This window comes from Diospyros lotus, chromosome 7, assembly GCF_014633365.1.
Source record: "Diospyros lotus cultivar Yz01 chromosome 7, ASM1463336v1, whole genome shotgun sequence".
Lineage (NCBI taxonomy): Eukaryota > Viridiplantae > Streptophyta > Magnoliopsida > Ericales > Ebenaceae > Diospyros > Diospyros lotus.
Genome location: NC_068344.1, coordinates 24169188 through 24190617, shown reverse-complemented (window position 1 = coordinate 24190617; position 21430 = coordinate 24169188). Strand labels below are relative to the sequence as shown.

The following is a 21430-nucleotide window of genomic DNA, read 5'->3' as shown; positions in this document are numbered from 1 at the left end:
AGAACAAAAAATTATCAAAAGAGAAAAAATGCTCATGTATTGTGTTTCGTATTGAATAGAAGGAAATAAAATTCTCAAAGTAGATTCTTATGAAGTGTGGCTTTTAGACTGTGACAAACAAATAATTTTCAATTTCGTGATTTCATTTCCGAACCAATAATTCAACCTACAATTATCCGATCTAATTTTACTATGCAAAATCAAATAAGTCCAATATCAATTACTGATGGTTTTCGTATACCATTTGATTTCAATTTCCTAACAATTAAAAACCCTTTTTGTTATTTTCTAAAACAATATATATACACACACATTGAGATTAATCCTTTAAAAAAAGTAATTTATATATAGAACCAATTTACCAAACTGCCATCTTGTGTTTTATTTGGTTCTAAAATATTAAAGGGGAAAGAAAAAAGAAAGAAAGAACATTTTAAAATGATAGCAAAACCAGCCATCTCCTCCTCATCTTGGGTTATTGACATATAAAATTGGTTTTTGATAGAGAATTACCGTACAATAGAAACTTAATTTGTAATGGGGGGATGCTATTGAAATAATATAAATACTTATTAGATCAGATTTCCTCTTTGCTCATATATATATATATATATATATTCTCATTTGGTGAGAAATAGACAATAATATTTGTGGGTTTCTTTTTTGATATCATGTGTGTTACAAAAGCAACCATATATGAGCATGAATTTGGAGTCATATATATAAGGAAATTATTACTTGTTTTCACTGATCAATGAAATATATATAAAATTAAAATGATATAGTTTTGTCTCACAATCAATCATAAATAAAAATGAATTCTCTTGTTATGGGTTCCAATTGGAAAAGAAGCTATATATGTAGGACGTTATATATATAGGAATAGGATCAACAAAACCCATCACCAGTGGATTCTTTAGGATTGATTTTGGGTTGGGTAGGGGAAGAAGAAATCAAGAATTGAAGCTTGAAGCTTCGATTTTGCATACTTAAGATCTTAATGAGGTTTTAAATGCGACAATCCATGACACAACCAAAACCATCAAAATTGGGTTTCCGCTAACTGCTTAATGTTAATTAATAAGACTAAAATATGATAACAATTTAATGAGGACCTACTGCTCTTTTACTTTATAGGTTTAGTTCACCTACACATATATATATATATATGTAATGGGTATATATATAAAATGGGTATATGATGAGGAAAATACTCTCGGATTCATAATTACTCTCATGCCCTGGGAAGGCATCCTATAGCAGTCATGCCACGTGTTCGCTTAAGGGGTACTTCGCAGATGCGATCTTATTTGGATCTCGAAAGACATGTGGCCAATATGTGTCATCACGCCAATTGACAAGATGCTCGGTAAGGAAGTCCCTAAGACCCTTTCGCCAAAGATGACTGAGGAAGAAAGCTATCCCGAACTCTTCAGAGATGACAACTATTATAGAATCCTTATTGATAAGATTCCAAGAAAAGTGGGATAAAGATCCCGAAAATCTCGATCTCAACGCAAGGATAAAAGAAGGAAGAAGGGTAAAGGTAGGGGATCGAATCATCTTTTGATAATTAGAGCATAAGTAATTTTATTGTTTTTTGTTGGTGAAAGACATCTGACTCAATCGTCGGAGATTGATCGAGAGAGTAAGTCCCCATCTCTATTGCAGGCACACTTGAGGAGGCAGAAGATGGTGATCGGCCATTGCATCATCAGTATAGAATCACAATTTTCTTCAAAGAACCCCATGGCCATGTGTACAACAAGTACAGGGTCCAACCATATGCTGCAGAATTAACATTCTTCTATGGTTTGTTCTTGTTTTTTTTTCGTTTAAAACTTTCCCTGCTTATGCTGCAGTTAAGGCAAGGGCCAGTTGGTAGCTTAGGGAGAATCCATTAATTGCTATTACTTGATCTTATCAATTAATTGATTCCAAACTGCCAATCACACTTCTATCCAAAAATGCTAACACAAGTTGGAGCTTCCATGTTGATGAGGGAATATTTTACTAAGGGCAAAAATACTATACTACCCTTGGAGATCTCCAATGTGGTGCTACCACGTGCCGGGTCTATGCCTGGAATGTCGTGGACTGACCATGCAAAAATATCTGCATATTGGCGAAGAAGGGATACAATCCGGGTCCGAATAGGGTCTTTCAATTGGGCGCTCACCCTTACGCATCTATCGACTCTGTCCGGGTCCAATGGTACCTCTACAAGCTCATCTACTGGCTCAGCAGTCTTTGGGTCTTCTGGACCTTCTAGTAAAAAACTGACAGTGGCGGGAGGGGAAATCCCGACCTCCCCCACAGTAGGGCTCCGTCTCCGTCTTGAATCCTCTTGCGGCTCTAACTGCTCCTGCACAACACCCTTAGCTGTGCTGATGGATGCCATGTAACATTCCCGGGCAGACCTTAGGTCTCCTCTGACTTCTCCAACCCCCGCCGCAGTGGGGAACTTAAGCACCATGTGATAAGTACTCGGCACAGCCCACAGAGCATTTAGCCCCGATCTTCCGAGGATCATATTGTAGGCCGAGGGGACATCCGCTACCAAAATGTCTAACATGACCTGGGCAAACCGAGAACCCTTTCCAATAGTCAACAAGAGCTGGAAGACACCATCCGCATATACCACTTTCCCGTCGAATCCAATCAAGGGGACACGAGCGGGCTTCAACTGTTCCATTTCGTATCCCATACCTAAAAAGGCTCGCCGATATAAAACTTCAGAAGAGCTCCCCGGGTCCACGAGAATCCGCCGAAGCTCCCATTTTCTCAATTTTGCTGTGATGACTAGCGGATCATTAGAAATCGGATATCCTGGCAAGTCGTCATCGGTAAAGGAGATAACATCCCCTAGTCGAGCCCTTTTGACTCCCGGACGTCGATGCAGATCAAAACTCTCCCCCGACTCCTTGCCTGGCACCACCCCAGCCGCTAGAGTATGAAAAATCAACTGTTGCGGAGGACTCCCATCCCCCTGGCGATTCTGTCTCCGGGGCGGGGTTCTGGCTCTACGTTGTTCCTGAGATCTACCGCGCCTGCGAGGGGGGCTTCTCGATCCCCTTCGTTCACCCCTTGGTGGTTCTGTATCCTTGGCTACAAACCTCCTCAAGAAACCTCGATTGATGAGCTCCTAGATCTCTTCTTTAAGTTGATGGCACTCCTCCGTGTCATGTCCATGATCTCGATGGAATCGACAATACTTGTCTTAACTCCGCTTGTTACCCGGGGCTTTCATGGGTCTCGGTTTTTTCAAGTAATCCTTGTTCTCGATTGTGGCCAGGATCTCAGCCCGAGGAGTATTAAGCAGGGTGAACCTGACTGGACTCCATCGAGAGCCCGACCTCTCCCCCCTTCGGCCCGATTTATCTTCAGGCCTTTGCTCTCGGTTCTGACTTCTCTTCTCTTTCTTATCTGAGTATTCACTTCTTTTGACCCGCATCACCTCCTCGGCATTAATGTACTTGGTGGCTCGGCTCAGGATCTCTGTGAATGTTTGGGGAGGCCTCTTAGCTAGTGACTGGGTAAAAGGGCCAACCCTCAAGGCATTCTGAAAGGCCACCATAGCGATACTCTGATCAAGATTCTCAATGCTCAATGCCTCCATATTAAACCTGGCCACAAAATCTGTTAACGACTCCCCTTGGTTCTGCTTGAGATTCACGAGGGTCATGGTAGACCTCCGGTGCCTCCTTAGGGGAGCGAAGTGAGCCAAGAACCTATTCCGAAGCTGTCCGAAGTTAGCGATCGACCGATGTGCCAGACTTGAATACCAGGACCATGCATGTCCTTCCAAAGTGGCTGGGAAGACTCTGCACCACATAGCATCAGGTGCCGCCTGGACCATCATGTGAGAGGCGAAGAGATTTAAGTGATCAGCAGGGTCAGTTGTGCCTCCATATGGCTTAATAGCTGGGATTCGAAGGCGCTCGGATGGGGTAATTGCCATGATCTCCCGACTTAATGGCTGATTAGAAACAATGTCGTGTGGCTCTTCTTCCCTCCGTCTCAACTCTGCAACCTCCCTCTCCAAATGCCGCAAACGTCTTTCTCGCTGAGCCCCTCCAGCTCGGGCATAATCGGGACCAGAGGACTCCTCCTCCTCCTCCGAGCCTAGCTTCCCGTACTCGCTTCGCCTAGAGGGTCCGCTCCGTCTCTCGTCTCAATGGGACTCCTTCCCAGCGCGGGGGGATTCGCCTCCTCGGAATTCTCTATGACTAGAGTGGCGATCCCCCTGATGTCGACTATCATGATTAGAGTGCTCCACCGGTCTCATCTCCAGGGGGCTGCTGTTGGGCCAAAAAGGTATTGAGCAATTCCGTCAGATGTTGGACCTGTCCCTCTAGCTGGGCGACACGATCCTGAGGTGGCGAGGGATTCGGGGGGTGACCTCCTACGGGGCCGCTCTCAGGTGGGTGGTTTTGACTCTGATCTGGGACGGGCTGGGTCCCGGCAGCTCGTGATGGATTTCTTCTTGTCGCTATAACGGGAGGAAACTTGAGCTCGACTGAGGTACTTGACGAATAAGGGCAGATAAAGTAACCGACCCCACGATGGGCGCCAAATGATGATACTGGACCGATCACCGAGGTCTGCCTAGAACCAAGTACCTGCAGGGGCGGGGCTGTAATCCCCCGGGAGAACTCCGACGCTCAAGTCAGTAGAAGAAATATGCCCAAAATGGAAAATCACACAGTAGTCAGATGATATGTACCTGTAGAAGTCGATATCTATTTAAAGATGGGGTAAAGCACACATTGAAGAGATAAGATAAGTCTTGAACCGGACGTTAGAGAGAATCTCGGTTGACTGGGTCAACCTTGTTCAAAATCAAATATGAGATGAATGATGAAGATATAGGTGACACGCGGCACTTCTCGGGGCCGGCACGTGGCGGCACCACATTGGAGATCTCCAAGGGTAGTATAGTATTTTTTCCAAATATTTGGTTTTCGTTCAAGAACTGATAAATCGGTTTCAATCTGTAAAGATTGAGCATGTGCCTCGATCCCAGAATATGGAAGCAGACACTTTGTCCCGGATCGCATCGGCCTCTTTTCCAACCAATTCTAGACAGATTCTTATTGAGACATTACCTCAAAGAAGCATTGATGAGATGGTGGAGCAGCTATGTCTCGATCTAGAGCCAAGTTGGATGGACCCTTTTGTTAGTTATTTGAAGGATGAAAAGCTACCAGAGAGTGACTTAGAGGCCCGGGAGCTAAAAAGAAGGGCCCAAAAATTTATACTAATCAACGAAGAGTTGTACAAGAGATCCTTCACTCAACCACTCTTGAAGTGCGTAAAGCCACGTGAGGCTGATTATGTTTTAAGAGAGATCCATGAGGGAATATGTGGGAGTCACATAGGAGCCCGAACTCTTTATCAGAAAGCCCTTCGACAAGGGTACTACTGGCTGACTATGGTGTCTGATGCAGAGCAGCTGGTCAAGAAATGTGAAAGATGCCAACGGGTCTCCAACCTAATTCATGTTCCTAGCGCCATGCTCACCCACCTGGTTCAGCCGTGCCCCATCGCCCAATGGGGGATTGATATTCTGGGTCCGTTCCCGCCTGCCGCAGGTCAAGTAAAATTCTTGATCGCAGCGATAGATTACTTCTCCAAATGGATAGAGGTCGAGCCCCTGGCCTCCATCACTACGCGAAAAGTGAAGCAATTTTTATGGAAGAACCTGGTTTGTCGGTTTGGGATCCCGCGGGTGATTGTTTCAGATAATGGGACCCAATTCACAGATCGGACGATCAAGGAATAGTGTCAAGAATTGGGGATCAAGCAGCACTTCACCTCAGTAGTTCATCCACAGGCTAACAGACAGATTGAGCTTGCCAATAGAACTATGCTCCATGGATTAAAAGCCCGGGTGGACAAGGCAGATGGAAGTTGGGTGGACGAGTTACTGAGCATCCTCTGGTCCTACCGGACCACGAGGAGGGGGTCCACCGGAGAGACCCCATTCAACTTATGTTACGGCTCAGAGGCCCTTATTCCAGTAGAGATCGGGATCCCAACTTTTAGGGTGGAGCATTTTGATCCAGAATCCAATGAACAAGCCTTGAGGAGTAATTTAGATACAGTGGAGGAGCTTCGGGATGAGGCAAGGGTCCACCAAGCGGTTTATAATCAGCGAATTGAGAGGTACTATAATCGAAGGGTGAAAGCTCGGAGTTTTCTACCTGGCGATCTGGTCCTTCGACGAGCGAGTGTGAGCAACCCCCGAGACTCCAACAAGTTGTCGCCGACTTGGGAAGGCCCCTACCGGGTTACCGAGACCCTCAGCCCTGGGGCATACCGGCTTGGAACTATGGACGGCACTCCAATAAAGAATGCGTGGAATATTCAGAACTTGAGGAAATTTTATCAATAATGGGTTACCCCCAAGGATCTTGAAGCTATGTATGTTTCTCAATAAAACCTCATTATTGTTCTTTTTATATGTGCAGACTGTCCTACGGAATATAAAAAATAATAAGAAGAGGGGGCAAGAGGCAAAAAGGAAGGAAAGGTTTTCCCTTCCCCGAACTCAGTGGCCTCCAAATTTTTGAGTCCTTTCATCCCCACTGGAGTTAGCAAGAACAAATGGTCAAATATGGCCTCAGGGGACCACCCCTAATAAAAAGGAAGAGTCACGGGTCAAATATGGCCTCAGGGGACCACCCCTAATAACAAGGAAGAGTCACGGGTCAAATATGGCCTCAGGGGACCACCCCTAATAAAAAGGAAAAGTCACGGGTCAAATATGGCCTCGGGGGACCACCCCTAATAAAAAGAAAGAGTCAAGGGTCAAATATGGCCCCAAGGGGGCCACCCCTAAAATAAAAGCAAAATGGAGGAGCGAGAAATCAGGTAACAGAGATCACTTGGCTCAAACTATTACAAAAAAGGCATAACTACGAAGCATTTTTATTCAATGAAAAATCAGAAGTCCAATATAACCCAAACTTGGGGAAAGAAGATACATGCAACGAACAACTAGGTTTCTTCTTCTTCGGACTCCTCGGATTCGTTTGCTGGGGCTTGGGAGGATGATGCTCGGCTGAGCTCGGCGATCACATCCTCCATGGACCTGATAGGAGCAAAACTGAGGTCGGGATAGGCTCTTTGCACCTCCTCCGTGCAGCGAGTGAAACCTCTCTTCCATACCCCTTGCAGCTCATGCCTAATAAATCCTCTCACCTCAGGGAGTTGGGTGGGGTTGGCATACTTCTCTTCAAGCTCCCGGTTGCGCTCCTGAGTCCGTCCTAACTCTTCCTCCAGGGCATGTTGGCTAATCTCGAGCCCTTGAAAGCGTCCCTCAAGCTCCTCGTTTCGTTGATGTTGAGCCCTCAGATCCTCGTCCCGCTGCTCGATGGTTCTATGGCAGTCGGCAAGGGCATTATCCATCTCCAACATCCTTTGTGAATTTCTCGCCATTCCCCTTTGGAGCTCGTTATGAGCGACAATACTCTGTTCAAATAGCACAAAGTTAGAATATAGGGGACGAGAGTTCTCTATATTAAAAGTCCAAAGGGCTAACCTGAACCAAGCCCTGGCCGTAACAAGACTCCAAGATCTCCGAAGTCAGGTCGGCGGCCCCCTCTATGTCTGCCCGAGTGGGAAGGCCGTGAATAAGCTGAGTCGCCACCCAAGCCTCGCTGTTGTGGTCTGTTTCATGGACATTTCAGTTGGGTCGGTGAAGAGCCCTGGCGGGAATAGGCGCCTCTTCTTCAAACAGGTCAGAGAGGGGCTCGGTGCCCTGAGAGCCTCCTGTCTCGGTGTGGGGCAGAGAAGAGCGGGACCCGGACGCTTTTGATTTCTTGTGCCGAGGTGGGAGCCAGGAGTCTCGAGTATGCCTCTTGGCATTCTTCCGGGCCCGTTTGGCCTCTTCAGCAGCCTGTTTGTCGGTCCCCCACAGCTCCGCATCATCGATCATCTTGGCTGCAAAGCAAAATAAGATCAAATGTCAGAATAAGGAAGCAAGCAGAAATTAGAAACAAGAAGCGGAGCGAGAGAACGAAAAAAATCAACCTAAGGAAGTGTCGGCTGTTGGGCAGGGGTATCGACATAGACCCCCAAGAAACAGGGTTTGTTCGTTAATCAACCTAGCGGTACTGACCTGCTCCAAACCCATCAAAAGCTCGGCGTCCCTCCTCTCTAAAGGGGTCATTTCACGAGGGAAATCCTTACGGGAAGGTCGACGCCAGGCAGTGGGCACACCCATAGTAGCGGAGCCAGATCCCATAAAAAAATATCGATTTTTCCAACCTTTTAAGGAGGACGGGGTGTCTACGAGAAACTTATAGCCAGGGTATGCCATGAAAGAATAGCGAAACTCGGACTTATCAACACATACAAGGCGAAATAATCTTAAAAAGAGTTTAGCTTTGGGGACAATACCTCTCCCCCGACAACATATAACGAAAGATACTAAGTTCCTCCACCCGTTGGGCACTAGTTGAGAAGGAGATAACCCTACGAGTCGAAAGATCTCGGCAAGGGTGCTTTCGAAAGGGAACCGACACCCTGCTTCAAGAGAGGTTTCATAAATGGTTAAAGCCCCCGGAAGGGATTGATGGGCTCTAAGGTTGGAGGGAGTAGAATACCAATAGCTCGTAATGGGGAGATGATATTTCCGGGCGAGTCCGGAGACCTCATCCTCGGACAAGGAAGAATAGGCAGGGGTTAGGTCATCAGGGAGACCGTTATGGTGGAGCTCTAACTCTGTGTCGGTATCATTACCAAAAGATAGGGCATGAGGACGAGGTCGAGAGGTCTCAGCGTCTCCTATTTGCCTACCAGACTGGGAAGAGGAGCTAGAGGAGCTGGAAAAGTCCGAGCTATTCCCATCTGAGTTGCTAGAAGAAGCCATGGAGATTGACTACCAAAGCAACGTGACACGGGAAAAGAGACAAGAAAAAGCCACAAAAAATAAGAGAAAGGAGGCAAAGGAATACCGGCTGATGAGAAGATTTCCAAGGATGGAAGAAAAGCGCACGAGAGAACCCTTAAGAGGGAGCCGGTCCGTCTCTTGATGAACTTGAAGGCACCACTTAGAATCTCTCAAGCCCCGTGAGAGTCCTGCACAAAAAAAAAAAAAAAAAAAAAAAAGGGATAAGAGAAAAAGAGGTCTCAAAGTCGAGACCAAGGGCCTCTCAAAAAAAAAAAAAAAAAAAAGGGACAGGGAGTCCCTCGCGCGGTCGAGGCGCGAGGACTCGGCCAGCGCGGCCTCGGCCCGCGCGCTGGCAAGCCGCGCGCCCGCGCCGGCCGAGGCCGCGTTGCGCCCGCGCGGCCGAGGCGCGCGAGCTCGGCCCGCGTGCGCGGGCAAGCCGCGCGCTCGAGGCGCGAGGGCTTGGCCGACGCGCGCAGGCAAGCCGCGCGGCCTCAGCCCGCGCAGCCTACTCCAAACGTGGCTGAGACCTCTGGTCTCGGCCACGCAAATGAGAAAGTTTTTTTTAAAAAGAAGAAAAAAAAAACTGAAATGAAAAAGCAGATAAATAAATAAAATAAAAAATAAATAAAAAAGAAGAGGAGGATGAAAGATCTCTTACCTTCTCACTACACCTCCAAGTAGGTTTCCACTCCAATAGTGTTTGTGAGGAGGGGACCATCCCCACCCCCCTTTTTATAGAATTCTTGGAGGGCCATGGGGAGTGGGGATGGGATGTTTAGTTGGGAAACGAGCCAACAAAACCAATAATAGAGCTCTTTAATCTTATTCATTTATCTTTTTTGTAAAATCTCTTTTTTCAGGAAAATTGAGAAGACTACTCCTTCAGCTGCCCGAGCTCCTTTCCCTCGCAGCTCAAGGAGTTGAGGGGGCAAGTGATGAGGGAATATTTTACTAAGGGCAAAAATACTATACTACTCTTGGAGATCTCCAATGTGGTGCCGCCACGTGCCGGCCCCGAGAAGTGACGCGTGTCACCTATATCTTCATCATTCATCTCATATTTGATTTTGAACAAGGTTGACCCAGTCAACCGAGATTCTCTCCAACGTCCGGCTCAAGACTTATCTTATCTCTTCAATGTGTGTTTTACCCCATCTTTAAATAGATATCGACTTCTACATGTACAGATCATCTGACTACTGTGTGATTTTCCATTTTGGGCATATTTCTTCTACTGACTTGAGCGTCGGAGTTCTCCCGGGGGATTACAGCCCCGCCCCTGCAGGTACTTGGTTCGAGGCAGACCTCGGTGATCGGTCCAGTATCATCACATGTAAATTTTTTACTCTCCCTTACCATCTGTTTTTCTCAAGTTATATTAATTGTTATTGTTGTTTTATGTTACTATAAAACGAGGTAAGCCACTTGTGTTTAAAAGAAACAGGCACAATTCCTCACCCCCCACCATTTAGATAAATTTAACTCTCATCATAGTTAGGTGTCACTCAAGAAATCAACAGTATTTCTTAATAGGCTTCAATAATTATATTATTAATTTATTTACCTCTTAAATTTAACCCTTCCAATAGCCTTTCACTACCCCTCTTGAAATTAAGCTCACAATCTCTCAAGCAATACAACTCTAACCATCTAATGAGAAATTGAAATTTTTTCCTTTCTTATATCTTTATAAGGGAGAAGGAGAACAACCAGTATAGCAACCCTCCTTAGACGTGACTATAAGAGTTCTCTGTTGTTATAGAATGTTAATTTTACTACAATACACAACATAACATGAGCTTTTACACTCTATATGATCAGGTTTACTATTACACGCGAATTTATGCAAATTTATATTTAAAGATATTATGATTCTATACCTATTGACCACCAATAAGGATTCCTTAATCATTTAGCTGCTATTATATGGTAGAAATGAAAATTTTACATATGATAAATTTGCCAAAAGGACTTGGCCTAAAGAAATCAAGTTTACGAGTTCTTTTATAGAGCCAGAGAGTGTGACATAAAGCCTTACAAAATGGCGGTAAAAAGATGAAATTGCCCTTGCTCACTTTACAAATTTGTAAAGTGGGCCGCTGCCCTCTTCTCTCCCCCCTCCCATGGCTGTTGCCTCGTCACTGCCTTCACCTCGCCGTCGCCGCCTAACTGTCATCATCGCCTCACCACCTCATCTCCCCTCGCCTCACCAATCGTCATTGCATCACGGTTGGCAAGGCGAGGCGACGATGACAGTGAGGTGACAGAGGCAAGACGAAGGCAACGGTGGCATGGTAGCAAGGCGCGACGGAAAAACGAAGGCAACAGTGAGGCGACGGCCATGGAAATGGAGAAGAGATGGCAGTGACCCATTTTACAAATTTACAAAGTAAGTGAGGGTAATTTTATCTTTTTATCCTCATTCGATAAGCTCATCGGTAAAATTTTTTTGACTCTCAAAACTTTTCCCAAAGCTTACTAGGATTTGTACAACCTAGGGATCTAGAAAACCCTACGCCAACCTGACAAGTCTCTACATTGAGCAGCTAAACAAAAGGCAGTGGTTACAATTGGTTCTTTCCTGGTATATAGTTGATCTAGTAGGCTCGTTATCAATTCCTTCAATGTTTTTCCTGACAATTGATCCCTCTCCTTATTTTTTTTTTTTTAATTATCCATCCAATAGCTATTCAAATATTCAAAGAAAAACCATAAAATAATGGATAAATTTCACATATCACCTTTGTACTTTGCTTAAATTACACTGACTATCCCTATATTTTTTAAAATGCCACCTACCTCCCCTAGGGTTAGTAAATTAGGCAAAGTGACTATTTTGTCCCTTATATTTAAATTATCATATCTTTTATCTCATTTTCTCCCCACTTCTCTTTCTTCTCATTCTTTGTTTCTTTTCTTAGTGAACTCGTCGGCCATCAACTAGTGTTTCTCATCTCTCTCTCTTATTTGCAAAGGGGTTCTATTTTGAACCATAATCAAGTTTTAGGTCTAGAATCTCGTTGCAATGATCACTTCCGGGCTATCGCAATAAGAAAGTGATGAAAAATAATGACGACAACATATCAATTTGGATCATGCTATAGGTACTCTATGAATTACATCATAAGCTATATAATGCATCATAAATGAGAAAAATATTTCTCGCGCCTTACTATCTCACCTTACCGTGCCTTATCATCTTATGACGTCTCACCGTCTTAGGTGAAAGGTATTTTAGTTATACGTTTTATCGCTTTACTTCATCACCTTGAATGAAAGGTATTTTAAATATTTTAATTATATTATATAATCTATAATATAACTCATGAAATACTAATAATATTTTTATTTGCTACTAATAACGCAAAATGGTGAAAGTGGTTGGAATTGGTGTCTAGACGGGAACAAATAATCAGATTTATTATTGACACCGGCCGTCCTCGCTGGCAGAGTGGAATTGCTTTAGTTACATATGCTCCTGCTTGCTTGGTATTACGAAAACGAGAAAGTCAAAGGAAATAACTTCCTAGTGAATGAAAAGTGAAATGCTTAAATGTGAAGGATTTTCAAAAAGTGACTTCTCGCCTGTTTGTCGGGCTCCTCCTCACTCCGCATGCGTCGCCATACTGATCGCCATCTCCATCAAGATCCGCCTCTCAAAGTCTCCGCTTGCATTGCTGTCCACATCTGCATTTGGATTTGGTCTACGTCATTGTCGTCAACGTCGCTGTCGCCATTGCTGGCCACGTTTGGATCTTGTCTACGTCTGGGTCTGCGCCATCGTTGGCTGCCGCAGGCTGCGTATGGATTTGGTCTGCACCTGGGTCTACGCCGTTGTCGGCTGTGTTTGCTTCACCGCTTGCTTTGCCGTCACTATAGTCTTGTTTTGCATCTGCCCTTGCTGTCACCGGGTCTCTCTTCGACTCTCTCTCTCTCTCTCTCTCTGTTCTTAATTGTCTTCTCAAGCAGTAAGATCTAAGTTCGTTCCAAGTACTGGTCAAACACTGAAAATAGTTTTCTAACAAAATTTTAAGTTACAGTGAAACAGAAAAAATATTTCATGAAAGTTCATTTCTAAAATTAGTTTTCCCAAAAACGGGGAAAACACTTTCCCTGCAAACAAAGACAGCCATAGAAATAGATCAGAGAACCACTGGTTCTACTCTGATTTAACTAACAATTCTCAGGAAGAAGTGCTTGTTGATCAATGACTTCTTTTTGGTTTAGTATTGGCCAACGATTTTTATAACCTAAGTCGTACAGAAACGAAAATGTGAAACATTTTCGATATGAATCAGAAACGAAAAACAGATATTTTATTGAAAAAATATGTATAAACAGTTTTAAAATAAGAAATATTCTCCGTTTCAAAAACAATTTAAAAACGACAAAACGACATCTCAACCTATTCCGTGCTTCACTGTTTATAACTGCTAGTTGAAACCAGTGGGGTTCTTTCAAGAAAAAACAATGATTTTTATACTGACCAAGTGAGCCAGCCCCACCTAGGATTAAGGATTGCGACTGTTGATCCAACCAAAAAGCTAAATAAATAGCATTATTTTGGAAAAAAAATTGGACAAAGTAGACAACAGAAAATAAAACGACAGTTACAAACTCCCAGCTGATGATTATAGACCTTTGAGGCCAGTAGAAAAGAAGGCATCAGAAACTTAACCAAGAAGATGTAGCACTGCCCATCGCCATACAATTCAAAAGATAAGCAGCCCCCAGCTAAATCCATACCTAATGCCCACTCACTGTTTTCCAATCTCACATGATCAGTAAGCCGTAAGGACCCCCTCCTAAGTTCATACCTTATCACGTGCATAAAGCCAACGAATGGGCCCAAAATTTTGGCCGAATTGGGAGGCTGAAATTTTTTCCGATTTGGCCCTTCTATCAGCGATCTCAAAGAGCAAAATGGGCACAAGAAAAAATTCGCCCCCCAATTCAGTCGAAATCTCCAGCCAAATAATCAATATTCTAAAGCAACCCAAGTGTACGAGCAGGAGCTTATTAAATACAAAAGAAATGAGTTACATATATTTCAGGTAATGGATCAACCTAATTGATATTATAGAAAGACAAAATTGTAACTCCATGAAATGAGTGGAGAAGCGAGGGGCATGACAGTTCGTAGTAACAAGTTGAAGAAACTTAGCCGAGAATAAACATAACAGTGCCATTAGTTTGAGGCATAGTTGGCTCAAATCCACAAGAAGCATTCCCTAGTAAAGGCAATTGTTGCGGGATTCCTGAAAGATACCATCATTAGTAATTTCAGCACATTATTAAAGTTTTATTGATCCAATTAGCCAAGTATAACCTAGGAAATGGTAACAGGGGAATTACTCACAAGCTTCATTATACTAACCCATCCTTATTAAGCTAAAATGTAATTTAACACTTGATTTTAGCATGGCTTGTTTCTGGGATTATAAAAATGAAAAAGAAATCTTCTCACTAGATCGGAAGCTACTTCTTTGTCTACCGCAGCATGTCAGACAGGGGAGCAGGAGATTTAACTTTAACAAAAGTGAGTTTGGAATAGGAAATTGAATTAATCTACTTTGTAATGTGGTCAAAAAGACCAAAATGCCCTCGCCTAAAATACAAATTTGCAAAAGATATCACTGCCCGCTGCTCTCTCCTCTCTCCCTTCCCATGGCCGCCGATGCAACCGTTAACCGCCGTTGTCTTTGCCTTGCCACCTCGCTGTCGTTGCATCACTACCATCACCTTGCTGCCATAGCCTCCAAGGATGCAGCGACAATCGGCGAGGTGATGGCAGCGAGGTGGCAAGGAAAAGGAAGCAGCGGTCGGCAGTTGCATCTGCGGCCATGGGAAGAGAGTGAGGAGAGAGCAGCGGGCAGTGGCATCTTTCGCAAATTTGTATTTTGGGCAAGAGCATTTTGGTCTTTTTGACCCCATTCGGTAAACCCCTCTGTACATCTGTCAAGCAAAATAGCACTGCTCTACAAAATTTGATCCATCATCTGGATGTCAACCGCCACTTATAACCACACCCAAAAAAAATGATTATACCACATGTCCAAACCAAATGCAACAGACAATGAAGCAAGTGTTGGCTTTGAAGAGCCAAAGGTTCATACTCCATTCCACAATTATGAAAACTTTTCTAACAAAGCCACAAAAAAAAGAACTAATTCAGACAACTAGAAATTTACCTCAAGTCACATCAGATCTTATACTTTATAAAACGTATATCAACATATGAGAAGACAAACAGGCTCTCACCAGAGCCTTCCAAAAATGGAGAAGAACAAATTGTACCGTTCCCTTGACCATACATGTGCAGTCCAGTCCAGCTATGTAAAGAACAAGGTGGCTTTAGGAACCTGCCACATATAGCTCACCAAGCACTCTGAGCCAAAAATCACAGAATGGTCATCAGCTGCAACTACTGCAGGGTGCAGACTTCAATGCCCTTGAAGAAGTCTAAAGTACCAAAACTATGGCCGAAGAACTAGAAAAGATTCCTAATATTTCAACACCCGCAAACTACTATCTACATTTATGAAGCTGAAGCCATGTCTTGGATATTACGGATATCAAAGGGAAAAAGAGGACGCCTTATCAGCTCCCTTGCCTGGGTATTCAATATTAATCATTGCAGGACGAAAACCAAATAGAAAAACTACCATAGGCAAAGTGAATGGTTTAACAGACATGCATGGTCCACTTATTTCCAGTAAAACATTATAATCACCTATATATTAATCTCCAAACAACTACATTTATTTAGATCTCAAATCACATTGGGCAGGAAGCCCTTTGGAGAAGTAATATTCCACAAACAGTAATGTGTTAGGTATCACATTTTAGCTCAATATCAAAGCATAACAACTTCCAAACTGAAAAAAAAAAAAAAAAAAAAAAAAAAAAACTTAAATCATATCCTACCCAAAATAGAAAGAACAAACCTTAATCCTGATTAATATAACCCTCTTTCCAGCCTTCAAAACCAAGTCGCAAGAGTTTCTTCTCTCTTTTAGCACTCTTCATCATCCTCTTCTGCTGCTTCTCCTCCTCCATCTTCTGGCAGCCCTCAACCCTCTCTTTCCACTTCTCCACATTATTCTCGTCCTCTTCTCCTTCATGCCAGCATGAGTTCTTGAAATGTAATGAAAATAAAAAATATATCTACATATACATCAAACTCTTGGCTTGCTGAATACCAGCCATTGTATGCTTAGCCTTCAGGCTTGCAATCAGTTAATGGAAGAAATTATATCCATTGTGTGACACCAACAAACCCGAATAAAAAGGGATTTCCATGCCATAAAATACCGAGAAAACAATCAGTCTCTAAAGGTAATGGTACACCACAGGAAAAACTACCAAGTAGGAACGGCAACGAAGTGGGGCAGGGGCCAGGTTTGCTCACCCTGACCCCAAGCCCAATACCTCATACCCCGCCCCATGATCCCACAGAGAACAAATCTTAAATCCCATCCCTGCCACTAGCGAGAATGCAAACTCTCAAACCCACCCCATGCCCCAAACTAGTCTTTAATAATGCGTTTCAAAGTCTCTTAAATTATTAATGTATTATCATCATCAATTTTATTTTATTGTGCCAAAACTAAAATAGACAACAAAACCTAAGAATTCAGAAAATAACCATCGAAATAATTTAAGAAACAATTCAAATTAATTCAAAAAATAAAATCATTCAAAATTTACAATCAGCCATGTTAACTGCAAGGCTTTCAGTAGACATTCTGTAACTTTTACACTTCTGTAAGGACATGTAAGACTGTAAGTTAATAATAAACCCAAAATTCCTTCTTGTAATGAACCTGATTTGGATATTCATACAAGTATGTCATGAGCTTTTCCTACTATAATCTATCAGGGACACAATCTTCTCTCAGTAGTTTCAGCAATCTCCATTATGAGTTTCTGACCATAAAATAAATTGCACATCCAGCAGACAAGCAGCAGGAAAAAGCACTTTCTGTAAAAACTCTGCAGGGTCGGGAAGCAAGCACACAAAGTTGGAGAAGGAAGAAATATATGGAATTACTCTGAACATATATTAGCTTAGAAAGTTCGGGTGTCTGCTGTATATCAATATCAAACTGTCATTTTCACTGAACAAAAGATCACACCATCATTTTTGGAATTGAAAGGAAGACTGACTAATACTGACAGGAATATGAAGAAAGAACCAAGAGAAGGAAGCTCCCTGCTTCTTTCTCTGCAAAGAGTAAGCATCCCTAGGGATGTAACTGGGTCGCCAATAGGTATCAATTAAACTGATTTAAAATTCAAGCAAGTATAAAAGATTTGTAACTTGGGGATACAGGAATAAGGCTTATTTAAAAATTTATTAAAACAAGTATGTAAATGGGGGTAATTGGGGACCCATTTACATCCCTAAACATCCCTCTCTGCACAAAATGATGTAGAGGGGAAGGTCTCTGCTTCAGAAAAAATAAAATGTTTAGACTTACAGATTGTGCACAGACTAAAAAATCAACCGAAGTTAAAATCTAAAACCAAAAATCAATCAAAACAGGGTTGTAGAGAAGAGGAGAGAACCAAAAACCTTCTTCGGCCTTTGGCTAAATAAATAAGAGCTTAAATATGAAGGAAATTAATCGTAAATATACTTAAGGGAATATATCAACTAAACTGACAAAATAGAAAGAAAAAATGTAACTCCATGATCATGTGTTGAATGTAAAGACACTGAAATAGCAAAAAGGTTGTATGAGCAATCTCAAATCAACAGTGTCAATCCAGGTCAGGTTCACCAAAATGTTCAAATTGTTACAGGATCAGTAAGCAAGAGGCATGAAATTTTTATTAACAAGTTGAACAAACTTAGCTGAGGCTAAACATAACAGTGTCATTATTGTGTGGCTAGCTGGTCAAGTCGTCAACAAGCATTCTCTAGTAGAGGCAATAGTTCTAGGATTTCTGAAAGACACCATCATTAGTAATTTCAGCATCATTCCACTTATACTGATAAAAGTATCCAATTATAACCTAGGAAATGATCACTGGACAATTACTCACAAGCTTCATTCTACTAACCCATCCTTATTATGCTAAAATGTATATGAAAACCCAACTTCAGCCTTTCTGAAAATATAAAAATGAAAAAGAAATCTTCCTACTCAATCTTGATCATAAGCTACTTCTTTGCCAATATGCAGCATGTAGGAAGGGATAGAAGTTGATGGCTGGGGGAATGGATCAAAGTAAATACAACATATCCAGCCTTTATCCCACCATATTTATTTGCTCTAGTAATGGATGAACTCACTAAAGATATTCAGACAGAGGTGTCATGATGTATGCTATTTGCAGACGACATAGTGTTGGTGGATGAAACAAAAGAAGGAGTGAACACTAAGCTTGAGTTGTGGAGAAACAATATAGAATCTAAGGGATTTAAATTAAGTAGAAAGAAAACAGAATATATTTAGAGCAGGAGATTTCATCCATCATCAGGGTGTCAACCACTACTTACAACCACAAATAAATTTCATAATTCTGCCACATGTCCAAACCAAATCCAATAGACAACAGAGCAAGTGTATGTTTTGAAGAACCACAAAATACTCCAATCCACAATTATGAATACTTTTGTAACAAAGCCAAAAAAGAAAAAAGCTAATTCAGACAAAATTAGAAATCTACCTTAAGTCACATCAGATCTTAAACTTTATACAATGTGTATGATTTATGAGAAGAAAAATACGCTCTCACCACAGCCCTCCAAAAGGACAAGAAGACATGGTATTGTTCCCCTGACCAAGGTGGTTTCAGAACCAGCCACACATAGCCCATCACTCATTCTGTGCCAAAAATCCCAGTATGGTTATCAGCTTCAACTACTGCAGACTTCAATCCCCTTGAAGACTGTGGTCCCAAGGTACCAAAATTATTGCCAAATAGCTAGAGAAAATTTCCTAATATTTCTATATCTGCAAACTAGTGTCTGTCCTTATGGAGCTGAAGCCATCTTGGATATTATGAATATCAAAGGGAAAAAGAGAAACCTTTGCAGCTCCCTTGAATGGGTATTCCACATTAATCAGTTTGGGGGTGAAAACCCAATAGCCAAATTACTTCAGCCAAAGTGGATGCTTTAGTAGACATGGGTGATCAATTTATTTCCCATAAAACATTGGCAAAGAATCAACTATATATTAATCTCCAAACAACTAGATTCAATTAGATCACAAATTAAATTGAGCAGAAAGCCCATTAGATAAACAATATTCCACAAACAGTGAAGTGTTAGGTATCACATTTGGCTCAATATTGAAGCATAACTGAAAAAACCTTAATCATATCCTACCAAAAAAATGGGAGATAAAGATGCCTTTTCAGATCCCTTTACAGGGGTATTCCATACTAATCATTGTGGGGGAAATCCCAACAGACAAACTACAACAAGCAAAGTTAATGCTTTAGTAGACATGGGTGGTGAATTTAATTATTTCCCACAAAAAATTAGCAAAGAATCAACTCTATACTAATCTCCAAACAACTAGATTCATTTAGATCACAAATCACATTGGGCAGGAAGCTCTTTAGAGAAGCAATATTCCACAAATAGTTAACGGTTCATGGTTTACATTTCAGTTCAATATCAAAGCATAACAACTTCCAAACAGGAAAAGAACCTTAATCTTATCCTATCCTACCAAAAAAGGGAAGAACCTTAATCTTGATTAATATAACCGTCTTTCCGGCCTTCAAAACCAGGTCGCAAGAGTTTCTTCTCTCTCTTAGCAATCTTCCTCATCTTCTTCTGATGTATCCTCTCAGCTATGTTATCAGCCCTCTTCTGCTGCTTCTCCCCCTTCATCTTCTGCCTGCTGTCAACCCTCTCCTTCCACTTCTCTACATTCTTCTCGTGCCTCTTCTTCTCCTTCTTCATACTCTGTTTCAGCAATTTTGGATCATCGTGCACTTTAATCCCGGCCGCCCGGCTTACCGCAGCCTTCCAGGAGTGCTTCTTCGACACCCCCTCCCCTCTCTCTGGGTCCCCCTTTGCCTCTTTCAACTGCTCCGCCCTCTCCAGCTCCTTCACCTTTGATAACTTTCTCTTCTTCTTCTTCCTTCCCTTTTCCTCTTCACCTCCGAGCCTTATTTTCCCAAATTCAATCCCTTTTGTCGCCTCAGCAACATCCTTCTCAATTTCACCCTCCGATTTCTGATTATCCCCATCTTCCACAACCCTAGAACTTCTCCCATCCCCTTCACTGCCTCTCTTTCTCTTCTTCTCTTTATTCTCACTCTTCGGCCTTTCGCCGCCGCTTCCGCCGCGGTTCGACCGGAGCTCCTCGATGCGCCGGTGGAGGCGATATCGGAGCTCCTCATAGGTGACCGATTCTTTTCCGCCGTCCAAATTGGTGATCGGCTCAATGTCATATGCTTCCTTTTCTTTCTGAAGGCTTTGCTTGAGCAAATCTAGGGTTGAGGAGGTTTGAGACTTGTCAGGGTCAAGGCGGTCGCGGCGCGCTTTCTTGATGTTGTCTCTAGTCTGTTTCTTGGCTGCCTCCTTGGCCGCTTTGTTCAGGCCTTGGAACCATGGTTTGGCGTCGTCGTCGTTTGGGAGGTAAAACTTGGCCGGAATGAGTTCGACCAACCTGTCGAAGAACGTAGAGTGATCCCGAATCAGGGGCTTGAGATCCATGACTCCACCGCCGTCGACGGCGGCAGTAGCGGTGGAAACTGGTTGACTGGCCTTCTGCTTCTTCTTCATCTGATGAGAGAGGAAGGGAAAGAGGAAGGAGAAGCGACGGCGAGCAGGGTTTTACAACCCTAGCCTTAACGAAATTTCAATAAATTTGGAGGGTTTAAAATTTCACCACTCACATAATTAATAATATTTTTAATAAATTAATCATATATTTTTAATTACTAAATATTTTTTAATTTATAAATATTTTTAATTTTTAAAATTACAAATTGTTTACATAATAAAATTTATTTATTTTTAAAAATTATAAATATTTTTTACACATCACAAAAAATATTTATAATATTTAAAGTGTTTATAATTTTTAAAAAATAATTAATAATTTGTGAAAAAATATTGTTAATTTATTGATGAAGTGTTATTAATTCTGTAAGTATCAAAACAGAATATCAGTTTAGTATTACCATAAAAATATATGGATTTAGTTTATACATAGATACATATATATATTTTATATTTTTAGTTTATATACTTTCAAATTTTCAACACATTTTTAAAAGATATAATTTTTCTATTTAGAATTATATACATTTTTGTAGTTTAAATTTAGAAGGACCTTAAGAAATACACATACGACCTCAAGAGTTTACAAAATTATATTAACTGCTTGAGTTCTTTTGAAAATACCACACACTTCTCTTACATTTAACAAAAGATGTAAATAGACTATTTACCCTTAATTGAATACCAACCCATCTCAATTTCTCATTTGCATCTATTTCGTTGTCATGTCTCTTCTCTTTCTTCAATGTCCCACACAATCTTTTCCCTTTACCCTC

At 42.0% G+C, this 21430-nt stretch overlaps 2 protein-coding genes across 2 annotated transcripts; both read right to left on the bottom strand.

Moving 5' to 3' along the window:
- Positions 1–1957: 1957 nt before the first annotated feature.
- Positions 1958–3961, bottom strand: LOC127805619 (uncharacterized). The gene is made up of 2 exons (XM_052342368.1): positions 3238–3961; positions 1958–3108 (listed from the first exon to the last, which is right to left on the bottom strand). The coding sequence occupies exons 1-2, from the start codon at positions 3959–3961 to the stop codon at positions 1958–1960; spliced, it is 1875 nt and encodes a 624-aa protein (XP_052198328.1).
- Positions 3962–19475: 15514 nt separating this feature from the next.
- Positions 19476–20726, bottom strand: LOC127806792 (ribosomal RNA-processing protein 14-like). Its single transcript, XM_052344307.1, has one exon. The coding sequence runs from the start codon at positions 20652–20654 to the stop codon at positions 19608–19610; it is 1047 nt and encodes a 348-aa protein (XP_052200267.1). The 5' UTR covers positions 20655–20726; the 3' UTR covers positions 19476–19607.
- Positions 20727–21430: the final 704 nt, after the last annotated feature.

Bases quoted from the DNA above. Each gene is read 5' to 3' on its own strand.
- LOC127805619 (XM_052342368.1), bottom strand. From the start codon at position 3,961: ATGGCAATTACCCCATCCGAGCGCCTTCGAATCCCAGCTATTAAGCCA. The intron at 3,109-3,237 runs GTAACAAGCGGA...GGAGGTTTGTAG, and splicing joins GAGACCCATGAAAGCCCCGG to CCAAGGATACAGAACCACCA.
- LOC127806792 (XM_052344307.1), bottom strand. From the start codon at position 20,654: ATGAAGAAGAAGCAGAAGGCCAGTCAACCAGTTTCCACCGCTACTGCC.